Source organism: Lipotes vexillifer, unplaced genomic scaffold (genome assembly GCF_000442215.2).
Source record: "Lipotes vexillifer unplaced genomic scaffold, Lipotes_vexillifer_v1.1 scaffold791, whole genome shotgun sequence".
NCBI lineage: Eukaryota > Metazoa > Chordata > Mammalia > Artiodactyla > Lipotidae > Lipotes > Lipotes vexillifer.
Window position 1 is genome coordinate 836,033 of NW_006793445.1, and position 16,258 is coordinate 852,290.

At 62.3% G+C, this 16,258-nt stretch overlaps 1 protein-coding gene across 1 annotated transcript in view; it reads right to left on the bottom strand.

Annotated features, from left to right (window-relative positions):
* MCF2L (MCF.2 cell line derived transforming sequence like) overlaps positions 1-16,258 on the bottom strand; it is an 87,433-nt gene that overhangs the window by 34,931 nt on the left and 36,244 nt on the right. The window contains exons 2-3 of the mRNA XM_007466364.1: positions 12,092-12,175; positions 10,149-10,263 (exon numbers count right to left, since the gene is read on the bottom strand). Of these exons, the coding sequence (XP_007466426.1) occupies positions 10,149-10,263; positions 12,092-12,175 (199 nt within the window). The remainder of the gene's footprint in view (positions 1-10,148; positions 10,264-12,091; positions 12,176-16,258) is intronic.

The following is a 16,258-nucleotide window of genomic DNA, read 5'->3' on the forward strand; positions in this document are numbered from 1 at the left end:
CCCCCGTCCCTTGGGGTCTTTAACTGGCTCTGCGCATTTGAAAGCCTTACGGTAAAAAGTCTGTAACGACCTCAGGGGACAGAGCTGACCACAAACACGATGAAGATGCAAAGGCGCCAACGACACAATCTCTTAAAGAGAGGATTTCAAGAGAAATCTGAGGAATTTACTGGATCCACAAAAACGTGTCCTGTTAGGCGGGTTTCCCAGTGAGGCAGCGGTGGCCGGCAGCTCCCGGCTCCCGGTGTATGAAAACACTCAGGCCAGAGTCCTGCAGTCACCCGCCTGCGGCCCCGCAGGTGCCCAGTGGGGTCGTGCAAGGGAAAGTGTGGCCGAGGCCTCGCCTTTGACCCGCTCCTGGCAGGCACTGCACTGAAGCCTGGGGCTATTCTTCCCTCACTCCTCACAATGAGCCAGAGGCACAGAGAGGGTAAGTCATCCGCCCAGAGTCACACAGCTGGGGAGCACAGACCGGGTGTGTCCTGCGGCCTGGCTCCGAGTCCAGACCCCCCAGGCCGAGTCCACCCTGTGGGATAAAGCCGCCCTCCCTCACGCCCACCCCTGGGCTGCCTCCTGTGTCGGGCCAGGCAGGGCGGCCCCAGAGGCAGACGGTGGCAACGCCCGCGCGCCAGCACCTGGCTCAGGGCCACGAGAGCTCCCCTCCCTGCCTCCCTCCTGTCTCTGACCACGTTTTGGGAACGCTGGCTCAGAGGCGCACAGGCGTAACAGAAAGCACCTTATGTAAGGACGTAGGGACCCTCCAAGGCCCCCTCTGCCCACATGACTGCAGCCCCAGAGCAAGGCCGTGTGATCTGCCCAGCCCCCAGGAGCCAGGGCTCAGCACCCCGGGGTCCCGTCACTCCACCCTCCACCGCACTAAGGAGGGTCCCGTCTGCCCGTCTCCCGCGTCTGTGACCTCACACGCCCAGGGGAGAGGGCGGGTGGCTGACGCTCAGATTGCACAAGAGGGCAGCCCCCAGGGTCCCTCGTGTGCCAGGCCTCGGGGTGACTGCACTGAGGGTGGTGGCAGTGGGGGAAACTGGAGCAAGTAATCCAGAAACTGCAGCCATGCGGGCAAGCCCCCAGGACCCTGGACACATGCGGCCCTGTGGACGCACGGACGTCAGCCCGCAATGTCCCAACAGCCACTCGGAGGGGCCACTGGATGTCTGCCCGGCCGCTGAGTGAGGCTGATGAGCTCACTTTGGGCCCAAACAATCAAAAAAGGCCCAGAGCCCACGCAGGCATGATGTCCTCTCTAACACCCCAGGCCTGCTAACTCCTCGGGTGGCCCTGGGTGGCCGGAGGCACGGCCGGCTGCGGTCTGACCTCCCCTTCGTCAGACCTGGGCAACATGGGGGCGGCCCGGGAACTGGGCCGGGCTGGGTGGGTCCCTGCAGCGAGGCCGCGGTCACCCGGCGTCACCGTGATCAGTTCCTGCGTGGCTGCACCTTGCTCTCAGACCCAACACGTCACAGAGCAGGAACAGGCGGGGACACCAGGCCCGGCTTGGCCTCACTCGGCCCGCGCGGAGCTCCCGGTAGGAAGGACCACGGCTGGGGTGAGGGTGAGCGTTCTCAGGGCCACCTTGACAGAGGCCAGCTAGGCCTGGCACCAGGCAGGGGAAACAAGCCCAGCAAGGGGGGCCAGCGGGCCAGGCAGGCCCTGGAAGGAGGCGCCGGCAGGCTGGCGCCCATCCCAGCCCGGCCTGGCAGGTGGCAGCGCAGTGCATCCCCAGGGGCCCGTGGGAGAGAAGGTCCCACCTCCTCCAGGGCCCCTGGCTAAGCAGCTGGGCCCTGGGGCTGGGCCAGCCCTCAGGGTGGGCAGGGGGTGGGCAGGCCAGGCAGGGGGCTGGGGTACGGGTGGAGGCTGCAGCTGGGGGTTGGGGGGCACAAGCTGGCTTGTAGAACAAAGGGGTCCAGGCAGGACCTGCCCCACCTTCCTGACCGCCCTGACCGCCCCTGCTCCCCCCCTGACTAGTGCTTTGCCCTTTCCTCTCTTTTCATCCCATGTTTTGACCCTGGTCTACAGAGATTGTGAATGTTACAAAGATTTTATTTCCCTGTCTTCCTTTTGTAAGCGAAACGCCATAGCCCGTTTCCTCTCTGCCTGTGACTTACCTGCCAGGTTCAAACACCGTGACTTTGAACGTAGCCCTGAGCATTCAAGCCTGAGCCTTTCTTTCCTGGCTGTCTCTTCCCTCTTCTTGTGATTCAAAAGCTGCACCTGTTATCATATCACGTGTGCAATATGGTTCTCTTAACGCCGGTCAGCTTTTCATCCCAGAAAGCACAACGGCAAGAAAAACGTCAGACCCTTTTAAAGGAACTCTCTCACACTTGGTAACAGAACCATATCTGTTCTCAAGGCTACAGCAGCCCCGTCAGGGTCAGATGCACACGGGGAGAGCAGGGCCGGCCAGGGAGCCCTGACCACACAGCAGGGCTGTCGCCTCGTCCTCACGACCCGAAGGAAACAGTCCACCTCTTACAAAAACACAGGATTTTCTCCAAAGAGCCTGAAAACTTGCATTTTTTGTTCTTCACCGTTGTTTTTTCCACACCGACATCGAGGTGAACATACTCAAGATTTGTTTGAACCGACGCGTGTGCAGTAGTAGGAGGGTCTTTCTCAGACAACAAAGAGGTTAACGTGCAGCCCTGTGCCCCGTCTACAGGGACCCACCTGGCACAGAAGGAAACTGGAGTATGTACCTGGTTTTCAAAGACTGATTTTAATCTATCTCAAAACACAGCCTCCTCCAACAGATGACGGATGAACACAATGTGGTCCATCCATGCAACGGAGTATTACTCGGCCTTAAAAAGGAAGGAGATCCTGACACCTGCTACAACACGGGTGAACCTTGAGGGCATGATGCTCAGTGAAATAAGCCACCCCAGAGTGACAAATCCGGTCTGATTCCACTCACGCGAGGTCCTTGGAGGAGTCAGATTCACAGAGACAGAAAGTGGACGGTGGGGCCCACGGCTTGGGGAGGGAGCGTTTCACGGGGACAGAGCTTCAGTTCTACAAGACGACAAATTCTGGAGTCTGCTGCACAGCAGCGTGCGTGTAACACCACTGAGCTGTGCACTTAGAAATAGTTAGGACGGCGACAAGTATGTGTATTTTCCCACAACTAGAAAATTATGTTGGGGGAAGAACCCACCAAGCACACGGCTTCCTTAAATACATGGGAAAAAAAAAAACACGCACACACACGCACACTATCGGCCCCTCCTTGTAACAGAGTGAACTGCTCCCCCGAGGGCACGCAGACGCCAGCACCACCTCGGCAAGTCCGGAATCCCTGCTACCTGGTTACCTGCTAGAGGCTCCACGCTGCTGCTGCAGCCCCAGCTGCCTGCCGTCTGGCTCCTGCCCTGCAAGTGGGTCCTGAGACCCAGCCGCTCCGCTGTCCCGACTCCGCTGCGCCAGGGGCTGCCTCAGGCCCGTCCTCTGCACCTGGAGCTGAAACCCTAGATGAGGAGGCCTCTGGGCGTGGCGATGCCCCATGTGCACGAGCTGCTGGGTGCAGCCTGGATGCTCTGACGGCAGCGAGGGAGGGGTTCCCCAAGCCCACGCCCACCCCTCTTGGGCTCCCCTCATGGGGACCTGCCGCTGTTCCCAAGCAGGGCAGGTCTCTCGCCCTTTCCCCCACAGGTGAAGGGCATGGCCGCTGTTAGCTGGATGCCGCCCTATCACAGCTGCGTGCCCAACAGGTGGGGACGTCCCACTTCTGAGCTGCCCGAGGTGGCAGCCACTGGCCCCTGGGAACTGCAGGACGGCTAGCCCGGCCCAGGAACTGAGCTTTGACATTTAGTTAGTTTTGATTTAAATGGCTACACGTGGCCAGTGGCTGTTGTGCTAGACGGTGGTGACAGAGAAAGGTCATTACGACAAAGGAAGAGTTCTGAGCCGGGCGGCCTCTGGCTCCACAGGAGAACAAGGTCGGGAGGACAGAGAGACAGGACCCCTGTGGAGAGGGTGCCCCAGCGGCCAGGGATCCCTGAGCTTCAGGCCACGTCGGGCAACAGGCTGAGCCAGGCCACTGGACAGCAAATGGACAGCAAACGGCAAGAACGGCCCTTGTTAATTACGCGAGCTGCGGGGAAGGATCACCCCCAGCCAGAGCGCCTGAGAGCTGTTACAAACGGGATCACCTTCAAGGTGTCCGGCCTCAGAACAGAGCACCACACCTGTCACGTGGGGGGCCAGGCTGCAGGAGCTGGAGGGGTGGTGGCCACAGGCTGGGGCTCACATGCCCGGTCCATCCACACCCGAGGCTGCAGCACAGCTGCCAAAAGACAGGCAGGGCGTCGTCTACGAGGACGCCTGCCACACGCCGTCGACCAGGAAGGGGCTGTGCTGTCCGTCTTGTGGGGGGGCATTTGCACACGGACGGAGCGAGATGCTTAACTGTGGTTTCCTGTGGGGAGCGTGAAAGCTAACGATTTTTCACGTATGCGTCTGAATTGCTCGGGACACGTTCATGCCACATTTTCTATCCTTATATTCAAAAGTCAACTGAAAATTCACATGGAGTCACAGCCACAGCGAGAAGGGAGGTGCTGCCAGGGGCTCAAGGCAGGGCGAGAGGCAGCCTGGCTGCGGGGCTTGGCGGTAGGTGTGTCCCGAGTGCGCGGCTGGGGGCCTCAGGACGGCATTTACGACCCTGCTCCATCCCCACGCGTGCTGCCTTTCCCTGTCACGTAGTCCATACAACTGCAAGTGGGGGCACGTGTGTGCACGCGTGTGGTGTGCATGCTTGCGTGTGGTGTGCACACCCACTCCTATGCACGTATGAGCATTCGTGTGTGGTCTGTGATGCACACCTGCATGCACACGTGTGATGTGTGATGCACACCGGTGTAAGTGTGCATGGTGTGTGACGCACGCCTGTGTGTATATGTGCGATGCACACCTGCGTAAGTGTGCATGGCGTGTGATGCACACCCGTGTGTACATGTGTGATGTGTGGCGCACACCTGCGTAAGTGTGCATGGTGCGATGCACGCCTGTGTATGTGTGTCGTGTGATGCACACCTGTGTGTATGTGTGTGATGTGTGACGCACACCTGTGTGTATATGTGTGTGGTGTGATGCACGCCTGTGTGTACATGTGTGTCGTGTGTGATGCACGCCTGTGTGTGGGTGACCTCTTTGCGTGCACCTCTCCTCGGGTGAACACGGCCCACCACGAAAGCCAGATGGGAGATGTGCCTCTGTCTCCCGAGCAGCTGGGTGATCTGACCCGGGTCCATGGAAAGTTAGCGTCCTTATCGGCATCCAGTAATCTAGGAGCCCCTGAGCTGCGCCGTCACCGGGCTGGGGAGGGCGGCAGCTGGGCAGAAAGGTGATCCTCGCGGTGTTATCTTCCAAACCCAGGGAGAGTAGGTGCGGGATGCCCCCAGGGATCCTGCAGGACTGCTGTGTGGAAGGGCATCCGGGCTGCTAAATCTGTCCTTCAGAGAAAGGCCAGAAACCTACTGTCTCAGTGTTGGCAGCCCTAAGACCCTATGACCTTGCGTGTGTGAGTGCACGCGTGTGCCTGTGCATGTCTTGTGTGTGTAAGCTGGCACCCACAGGGGAAGCCGCCAGTGACTGCCCTCACCAGGAGAGAGGATCAGCTGGAAAACTTCGGTTTTGCCACAGGGAGGGGTGAGAGGTGGACGTGGGGGGGGACCCAGACTCCAGAATCACGGGGGGAGGGGCCCTGGAGCCCGGCAGCCCGGCTCCGTGACTCGCTCACAATTTACTGGGTGCTGGACCCAAGCCCTGCATGGAGACATGTGGCAGGTGTAAATGAATCAAAAGGTCACAATCTTTCTTTTTTTATTGGGCAATTTCCATCAGCATAAACATGCTGTGATCTCCCTCATCTTAAAAGAAAACCTTGTCTGCCCCACCCCCGTCCCTCACTGACCATTTCCCCACCCACCTCGAGAGCAAATTCTGGAAGGAGGTGTCCACGCTCCCTGCACTGGCTCTGATCCCTCTCCATGACTGAGGTCCCCCCGACTGTCACCCCCCCGGGGTCCTGTGAGGACTGTCCCCCCTGAGACCCCCCTGGTGGTCCTATGAGGACCGTCCCCCCTGAGACCCCCCCAGGGGGTCCTATGAGGACCGTCCCCCCGAGACCCCCCCTGGGGGTCCTGTGAGGACTGTCCCTCCTGCCAGAGGTCCCCTCACCTCCCGTAAGCCACCATCGGCGGGGGCTCCCCTCTCCCCACACCCCCATCCTTCACCCCCTTTTGCTTTGCTTTTCTTCTTTCGCAACCCACACTCCTTGCATCTCATTTAATTTTCTGAGACTGTGAGCACAGGATTTTACCTGTTTTGCCCCCTGCCCGGTCCCAAGGGTGTCCAGTACCGGCCGACCCCTCACAGTGGTGACCTGAGCGGCTCCCTCTGCCACGTGCACCCCCCAACCCCTGGCGTGAGTTCTGCTGAGGTCACAGCCACTCTTCAGGCAGGGCCTGGGGGTCACGGTCACATGTCCTTGGACTTGTCCCCACCGGCCTGGCAGATGGTGCCCCAGAGGAACCGCAAGGGTTGCAGGCATTGGCGTGGGAAGCCGGCCCCCAAGCCACGACGGGCTCCCAGGAGCAGCCCTGCAGTGCGGCCGCGGACCCGCCAGCTGAGAAATCACCAAGGCAGCCCAGCTTCTCTCGTGGAGGCATTTCCATGTTCACGTGTGTCTGCTGCGTCCGGACGAGGGCTGCCCTCGTAAGGTTTCGAGATGACCCACGACTGTGAACCGGATGTAACCTGGGGCTCCTGTCCTCTGCGTTTAATAACGGAACGAGAGCTACGTGCAGGAGGGTGTATTTTCCAGAGGGAAGCTTGGGGCCGACCGTAGGAGTCAGCGTCTCTCAGAAGCAGCCGGCACAAGACCGTCCGTCCACGCAATTTGCGTTGACCTTTACAGCGCGCCTGGTCCCAGATCTCACCCTCCCGCGTGGAGGCCGTGCTGGCGCCGGGCTGTCTAGGGTAAGCCCGGCCCGTGCCGGGGGCAGGGGGGGTTCCCCCTTTTCTTGGGGCCGGCAGTGCTGGCTGTGTCCGCCAGGCGGCAGCCCCTCCCTCCCTGGGTTCCCGCAGGAGGGGAGCCCTTGGCAGGCAGCGCCTGGCCCTGCTTGACCCATGGACACGGAGTGTCTCCCCGCCACCCCGTGAGATGTGCGCTGAATCGTCTGGAAACGCAGCTGCCTGTGAGCTGATGGGCGACACCCTTCCGTACGCTTAGGAGGTCCCCCAAATCCGCCCTCGCTGGGGGCTGATCCCCCCACACCCCCAAGGAGCCCGCCCAACAGCTCTGCGGCCAAGGGCTCGGAACACGGCCCCTCCCCGCCTCCCTGAGAGCCTGCCGGGCAGCTGCCCCTCCCCTGCTGGCCCGGCACCCAGCTGCGAAAGGACGGTATCCGGTGCCAACGCCGGGGTTTCACTCTGTGTGAGAGGGCGTCGGGGCCACGGGACCCCGCCCCCATCCTCCGTCAGGAGGAAGAGACGTGAACAGGACACACGCCGACCACCACGCCGCACGCGGCTCCCTGCAGACGGAGCCCACGGGTCTGGGCTGCACACGCTCAAGCCGGCCCCGCGGCCAGGTCCACGGCACCAGAGCCCCGCCAGGTACAAGGAGCCCACCATCACTCCTCAGCTTCAGGGGGAACGTGTTTCTTGCCCTTGCATCCGCGGGCAGATTCTGTTTGTGACCTTGGAGACCAAGGTTTGGAGAGGTTCCACTGCACCGGGGTGAGAACCCCTTAAAGAAGGAGAGAAACACAGGTGCTGGTCCCACCTGAAGGGGAGGTGAGTGTGCTGCGGTGAGGGACGTGGGGGGAGCCTCAGTCCCGCCAGGCCGCGGGCTGACTTTACCAGCTGAGCTGGCTTTGCTCTCTGCAGACAAAGCCCACTTGTCCAGGAAATATTTACCAAGGAACCACCTGCTGCTCTCGGGACCTGCGTGCGGGGCAGACACAGACCAACACCGGGCTGTCAGGTAACGGGGACACTGCAGCTAAGCCCGTGAAGCCAGGGAGCCAGTGGGCCGGGCCCCGGGGTGGCGGGTGTGACGGAGGGCCTACCAGAGGAGGGCGCCTGCAGCCCGAAAAGGAAACACCGCGCTGAGGGAGCGCATCAAAGGCCCCGAGGCCAGGAGGCCTGAGGAGCCCCAGCACTAGCGAGGGTGGTGACCCGGGCGGGGAGGTCTGAGAGGGCACAGGGGCCGGCCTGCTGCGTCCGGGAGAAGGCTCGCCTCTGAGCCAGCTGTCGATGCTGCCAGACAGAAAGTGACGTCTGACCTTCCCAAACCCGAGAGTGACCTGAAACCTGAGATTCCCCCACAGGCAGGGGAGGGTCACCCCACCGCACCATCGTAGGTGGGCAGTGGGAGACCACATATAGCACCCCTGGGGCCCTTGTTCAGCCTGCACTGAGCGGTCCGGTCACTGCAGCAACGGCGCCCGCCAACCACCGAGCCCAGGGCCGGCCACTGCCTCGGCTGGGGCAGCAGGGCTGTGCCTGTAGCTACGGAGAAGGCTCATGGCAGCTTCCAACTGCAGGACTTCGGACCGTACGTCCCAATGCAGGGGCCGGAGGGGGAAGAGACAGAGAGACGAGGTGGCAGCAAGGAGGCCACGGGGGTCTCCGGGCCCCTGGACGAGCACAGAGTCCGCCTGCCTTTGCCAATGCCTCTGAGTCATCTGACCCTAACCCACCAGCCACGGAGATGGGCAGAAACCTCCACGGAGCGCAGGCGGCCTCTCTCACGGCTCACGGGTGTCGGACTGAGAACAGTGCCTCGGACCCCTCCCTGGGCTGGCTTACTGCACTGTGAGCGCCACTGCCTGGTCTGAGACAGGCCTGGGGACCACGGGAGACGGGGGAAAAGACGGCCACAGCGGGGACAAGAGGCATGGGCCGGGGGGCTCACAGGGTGGAGGAGGAGGGCCACGCCTCACCTGGACGCGGAACGCCCACCCCTGGGAGATGTCACGGAGGGGAGCGGGGGAGCTGGCCACAAGCCCGCCCCCCGGAGGGCCAGTGAGACCCTTGGGGGGACCCACAGTCAGCCACCAACAGCCGCCGTCTTCTTGTTAAATCACCGGACTGCCTGAAACCGGTGCCGAGTGCAGCGGCCCTTCCTCTTGCTGGCCTGTCCCCGGTGTCCCACCGCCAAGGCTGTGCGGCTTTTCTGCGTCTCACTGCTGGGCACGCCAAGAGCTGGACCCACTGTGCCGGGTCCCCCTCCCCCAAGGACACCCCCTCTGCGGCTCCACGCGGGCAGCATCCACCTTCCTGCCACTCTCCAGACCCCTGAACCTACTCAAGCATCGTCCCCCGAGGTCCAGGGGCCTTGTCCATGGCCTTCCTGGCTGTAACTTCAAGGGAGAACACAAATGGAGATGCTCTGCAGGATGGCAAACCCCCGTGAAGCCCCTCGAGGGGGCACGGCCAGCCCGAGGGGCCCTCATGGAAGGCTACGCACTCCCAGGACAGTGGCTGAACCTCCCGCCTCAGCTCGGCCACCCGGAGCCTGGCCCAGCGAGTTGGGTACAGAGAATGACGGAGACGGTGGCCACCATGAGCCAACCCTAACAAGAGATCCCGCCCCGCGGGACCCAGGGCGCGTCATCCAGCTCTCTCTGCCAAGTGACCTTCACCACCCACGTCCGTCGGGAGGGCTACCCCAGCTTAACACCTCCACCCCGCAGGCATCTGGAAGGATCTCCCCCAGCCTCCCCCTTCCCCCGGCACTGATCGGTGCTGACGGGACGACACTGACCAGCACCTTCTGTAGGACAGGTATCGGGCGGTCAAACTCGCTGTCGGGTCTGTTTCCCAGATTAGACTTAATTCACCGAGCTGTGACCTGCCTTCCGAAACCCGACAGAGGGAGAGTCTGACGGCACCCATGCCCCCAGTGCCTTAGTGGGGCAGCCGCTCGTCTGCTGGGCGGGAGGTCGGGAGCCTCACCCCTTCCGAGGGGGGAATCCCCGGGCAGCATCAGCCCCCCCCGCCCCTCGGCTCCTGGGTGCCACACCGCCCAGCGTGGCCGTGGGCTCGGAGGAGGTCTCCCTACCTTTCTGAAGGACGGACCCAGTTCTGCTTGCAATAAAACAGAGTGACCCGTTCACACGCACCTGGGGATGCTGGTGAGATAGGTCATGACATTCTGGAACTCCTTGTCGGGGACGTCGCCGAAGGCCGGGTAGTTGGGGAAGGTGATGACGGGGCTGCCGTCCTGCCCCCGCCCACCTGGGGAGAGAGGAGACCCGCACTCAGCACGGGGGTTGTGGGGTCGCTGCTCCCGGGGCTCGGCAGGAGGTTACGGCAGTTTGGTCCAGGGCGGGCGGTGGGCGCCGTGATGACTGGCCAGGGCGTCCTCACACTGGCAGGCAGGCAGCCGGGGTGTCCTGGCGGGTGGGAGAGGTATGGGGAGGACGAGGGCCACCTCCGCCCGGGCCCTGCTTGGCCAACTCGCATGGGGCGTCCGCAAAAACCCAGGACGGCCCAGCTTTGTTTCAGACATTGAAGCTCAGGGTGTGCTGTCTTCTAACCAATTCCCAGACTTGACGACGTGAACCAACCCGGTCCATCGGCTCGCGCCCTGCAGGTTGGGATGGCGGCGGGCTTGGTGGTCCTCAGCTCAGGGCCTTGCCACCTGCCTGTGGGCTCCCCTGAGCCCAGGGTCACCTTCCAGGCTCCCTCAGATGCTGGCAGAATCCCCTCCCGTGGCTGTAGGGCTGGGGTCGCTCTCTGCCCGCCTCGGCCGCCCACCCTCCTCCAAACACCCCCTCATAGCCCAGGCCGGCGGTAGGGTATCTTGGTCACATCAGCTCCCTCGTCCTTGGCGCCCCGTGTGCTGGGGGACCTGGGGCCTGTGAGGCCCAGTGGTCAGTGACCTTGTAGCCGCCGAGCTGGGGCCGTGGTTACTTCCACGAAACCCCCTCCCCGAGCACCCGGCGGCCTCTGAATAACAAGAGGTGTGTCTGGGGGTCAGGGCCCCCCTGGGGTCTCCTCCTGAGGGCAGCGGGTGAAGACCTGAAGGAAGGTCAAGGTCATGACCCTGCCCTGTTGGGGACTTTTGTTTCTCAGAAGGACACCCCATTCTCTCTCCTTCCTCCGCGAGGGGGGCGCCCCTTGCGGTGGCAGCCCTTCCAGGAACAGCAGGATGCCGTCTCCGCTGACAAACCTGAGAGGCTCAGCTTTCCTGCTCATGGGGCTCAGGCCTCAATAGGCACTTAAACCCCAGAGCGACACCACGGGTCCATGTTTAGGGGGGCAGGTGGGCCAGAGCCACACAGGGCACGGCCTGGAGAGCAGCTCCTGGCACCAAGGGACGGGCAGGTGAGCCCGGGGGCGCAGGACTGGCTCTCGGAGCTCAGGAGAGACCCCAACCTGCTGGCCAGGGGAAAGGGCCGCGAGCAGGGGGCCTTCAACCTCAGGCCCCTGACTGAAAGCACAGCGAGCCTCGGTGGGCAGCCCTGCCCGGTGCAGCGACGACCGTCCCGCTCTAGGCACTGCTCTCGCACAATGCTCACGGCCTTTGCAGGCCCGAGGCACCAGCACCTTGGCCGGCTGGATAGGGCAGCAAAATGTCCCTGCAGGCCGGAGACAGAACCTGGATCCCAGGGCAGGGTGGCAGGTGGACAGGGGCCGGAGATACGGAGCAACACCAGGACAGGCTCGTGGGCAGTGCTGGCCCCTTGCCCTTGTCGGTGGCACCCCAGGGGCTTCTCCCAGAAGACGGAGCCACGGAAGCCAGACCCCAGGCCCTGGACACTGCACAGGGGCGACTGTGCCACACCTGCACCTCCTCCCCGTCCCAGGAAAGCTCTGGAATCCAGGAGACCGCAGCCAGGAGCAGTCGGGCCGTGCGCCCTTGGGGACCCAGCTGACCCCTGGCCGGCACTTGCAGGCTCTGAGCTGCCCTCATCACAGGCATCAGTGCAATGGGGGGCGGGCCGCACCACACAGATTGTCCCCAGGCCCCACGACGCGGTCACGGGGGGCCAGGAGGCCGACCGCCTGGCCGAGCAGACATCCCCCGGCCCGCGTCACACGGCCTGGCCTTTGCACTCACCAGACAGGTACGCAAAGCGCTTCTGCAGCTGGTCCTGGATGTCGGCAGCACAGAGCGGGCTGATGTCGTGGTGCATGATTTCATCTGCAGGGAGAGCAGAGCAGACGGAAACACGCTGTCATTTGGAGGAAATGGCCTCCCGAGCTACGTCTGGGTCAGCCCCACCGCAGACACTCGAGGGTCCAGCGGTCACGGGCCTGAAAAAAGGGATTCCAGTTTCCAGTACAGAAACCTTTGTTTCGCAGAGCACAGAAAGCTGTACGCTGAGTGATTCATCAGTATTTAAAGCGTGGTGTGTGTCAGAAGCACAGAGAAAGGCGGAGGGAGTGGAGGAAGGGACAGGGAGGGACATGGGGGGACAGAGGGGGACACGGAGGGACAGAGGGGGACAGAGGGGGGACAGAGAAGGACCGGCGGGCAGAGGGGAGGGGGGGGGGGGGGGCCAGGACCGGAGCTGGAGGATTGACCCCGAGACGAGTGCTGGGGGAGCAGACACGCTTTGGTCTGAGAGCACCTACTGACATCCTGGGAGTGGCTGGGCCACCCTTGGGGTTCTCGCCTGCTGTCTATGCAACAACTCACTGGTCAGAGTGGAAACCTGGCCATGGCAGTGGGTTCAGACACACATGCCTGGAGCCTCACCCCAGCCTGACACTGACCCTGAGCAGGGCGCTGAGCCCGGTACCGACAGCCGCAAGTCCTAGATCAGGGCCCCGAGTGACCCAGTCACAGCCTGGAGGTGTGACTCCAGCCCGGCTGTCATCTGTGGAACTGCCGAGACCCATGGCTGGCTGCCCTGTGACTCTGCCTGGTGCTGACGAGGATGTGACGGGGGCCGTGTCCCTGGGCCACTCAGTCCGACACAGCCGCAGCCCATTCAGGGTCAGGGACTGAATGACGGGTCACGCTCAAAAAACTCAGAGGCCACGACTCTGCCGGTTCCACGGGCAGCTCGGGGCCATGCCACCTCCCCTGTGCAGGGAAACGTCTCACCAGCGGCTTTCTTTTGTGGGAGAAAAACAGGGCTGGAAACAAGTGCTAAAAGAAAACCTGAAATGTTTTTAATTCCAGACGAGGTGGTTTATGGCCGTCACACCTCATTTATTTAGAATACACGTCAGGTGCAATGGACGGGCAGCTGCACGGAGGCTGGGAGGGGGGACAGAGGGGGACACGGAGGGACAGAGGGGGACAGAGGGGGGACAGAGAAGGACCGGCGGGCAGAGGGGAGGTGGGGGGAGTGGGCCAGGACCGGAGCTGGAGGATTGACCCCGAGACGAGTGCTGGGGGAGCAGACACGCTTTGGTCTGAGAGCACCTACTGACATCCTGGGAGTGGCTGGGCCACCCTTGGGGTTCTCGCCTGCTGTCTATGCAACAACTCACTGGTCAGAGTGGAAACCTGGCCATGGCAGTGGGTTCAGACACACATGCCTGGAGCCTCACCCCAGCCTGACACTGACCCTGAGCAGGGCGCTGAGCCCGGTACCGACAGCCGCAAGTCCTAGATCAGGGCCCCGAGTGACCCAGTCACAGCCTGGAGGTGTGACTCCAGCCCGGCTGTCATCTGTGGAACTGCCGAGACCCATGGCTGGCTGCCCTGTGACTCTGCCTGGTGCTGACGAGGATGTGACGGGGGCCGTGTCCCTGGGCCACTCAGTCCGACACAGCCGCAGCCCATTCAGGGTCAGGGACTGAATGACGGGTCACGCTCAAAAAACTCAGAGGCCACGACTCTGCCGGTTCCACGGGCAGCTCGGGGCCATGCCACCTCCCCTGTGCAGGGAAACGTCTCACCAGCGGCTTTCTTTTGTGGGAGAAAAACAGGGCTGGAAACAAGTGCTAAAAGAAAACCTGAAATGTTTTTAATTCCAGACGAGGTGGTTTATGGCCGTCACACCTCATTTATTTAGAATACACGTCAGGTGCAATGGACGGGCAGCTGCACGGAGGCTGGGAGGCCAGACTTTACGCTGCCCACACTGTCGAGCATGGACCCTGTTCTCCTCAAATCCGGCCTTTGCCCGCCGGGGACGAGCGCGTCATTGAGACGGACACCCAGGGAAGTGGGGTCGCCCTCAAGCTTGGAAAGGAGACACCCAGGGCTGCAGAAAACAGCACGGATGCTGCCAGCTGGCAAGTCCCCTGACTGGCATGGGCGCTGGGACGGGCAGTTTCCCAGGCCTCGCAGGACTGCCCTCAGCCCGCAGACGCCCCAGGACCACATCGAGACTCTGACGGGCATTTCTGCAGAGATTCTCAGACCTGGTTCCGAGCAGCTCCGAGTGGCAGGGCCTTCATGTGGCCCCTCCGACGAGCACACTCCCTCCTTCCTGAGCTCGCTGTGGACACCAGAGCTGTCTGCCCTCCGTGTCCAGCTCTCCCGGACGGCAGACGGCTCCCCACGTACTAGGGGCACGGCGGCTACTCCTGACCATCCCTGCCCTTTCTCACTGGCTGGAGCACTGTCCATGTTAAGTTGCTTCCACAGAGGGACGCGCTTGGGGCCGCCGCCCTGACGTGCTTCAAGTTCCCTGACCGGCCGAGGTCCTGCCAGGCCCGGGGTCTCTGCACAGGCTGCCCCCTCTGCGATGTTTTCCCCATCCCTGTTTCCTGGTCCAATCCTACTCAAGATGTCTTACCGAGATGCCACCTCTTCGGGGGGTCTTTCTTCACCTCCTAGCCTGGCAGGGCCCTCACAGCATCCTGCATCCCCCGCGGAGGGCACCAGCTGGCCCACTCCCAGGGCAGGAGCCCAGAGAACTCGTGCTGAACGAATAGACGATGACTCCTCAGAGCTTCGTTTGGAATCTGGCTAATTTGGCAAAATTCATTCTGACTTGCACACAGGCTGATTCCAGAATTTCTGCCCGTTGCAGGCCCCGTGGGTGCAGACTGCTGACCACGGCAGCTGCGCCCCAGAACCCACCACCCGTGAATTTTCTTGGGCAGAACTAACCTAATATTGTGCCTTAGATCAAATGACCCAGTTTAGGTTTAAAAGTAGGGCTACTCTGCACACGAGGTCCATTCAGACAAATGGACTGTACAAAAACTCATACATGTTAAATGGTCACTGGACGCCCCTCAGAGAGCTGAGAATAACCGAGCAGTTTCCGGCTGCCATTGAGGCACATGGTGTTTGTCACATGCCCCTCCGTGGACAGCAGGCGCTGCGGTGTCAGGCACTTACTGCTTCTTTCTCCCTCAAAGGCTGGGGCCTCGTCCACGATATTTCATCTTGCACTCGAGCGGCAGGTGACAGCCGGCTGAGAAGGAAGTGGAGGTGCCCGGCCTGGCCCATCTGAGGTCTGGGACGGGAAGTGGGGTCGCCCTGCCCGCCAGCTCAGGGTCAGGGTCAGGGTCAGGGGAGGCCCAGCTCCTGCACAGACCCGCTCTGTGTGCACACAATGCCTCACAGATAACCACCCAACAACAACTTTCCTGTCACCCAGACGTAAGCGGAGACTCCAACACAGAGTCACTCTGAGACGGGAGGGGTGCGGTGGGGAGAGGACAGCGCTTCCCTTCCGACTCCTGCAGGGTGGCGGCCGGGGGTGGGGTCTGCAGGCTGACCTGGCCCCTCTGGCACCAGCTCTGGGAGCCCGTCTGGAACATCGCTCTGTCCGGAGCACCACAGGGGACAGAGGCCCGCTCCCTGTCAGAGGCCAGAGGGAATGACCCCTCGCTGAACTCACGACATCTCAGTGGTGCGGGGACCCAGCTCAGTTCTACATGAGGACAAAGGGGAAGAAACATCAACCGCTGGAATCTCTGGCCACAAAGTGGTCCCCTGAGTCCTCCTGGTCTGCGCAGCAATCGGAGAGGCCGGGGGAGGGGGCACCACCCTTTTATCTTCACACCGTTTCATCTTAACACAATCAGACTCCGGCAGCAAACTTCCTTCCTCTGGCAAACTGACTCGCATATTTTCTTTCTTTTAGGACGAGGATTTCACAATGCAGAGCAGGCTGCATCTGGCCCGTGCTGCCCAGGGGAAGGGCCTCCGAGCGGCACCGTGCTTGCCAGCGCTGCCTCGGGCCGAGAACACATGCAGGGTTGGGGCTCGAGAGACGCAGGGCGCGTGAACCCTGAAAATCCATGTCCCGGTGGCGAGGGTCTGGGTCAAGGAAGCCCACAGCACGTGCAGAAGCCTGGCGCTCGTGTT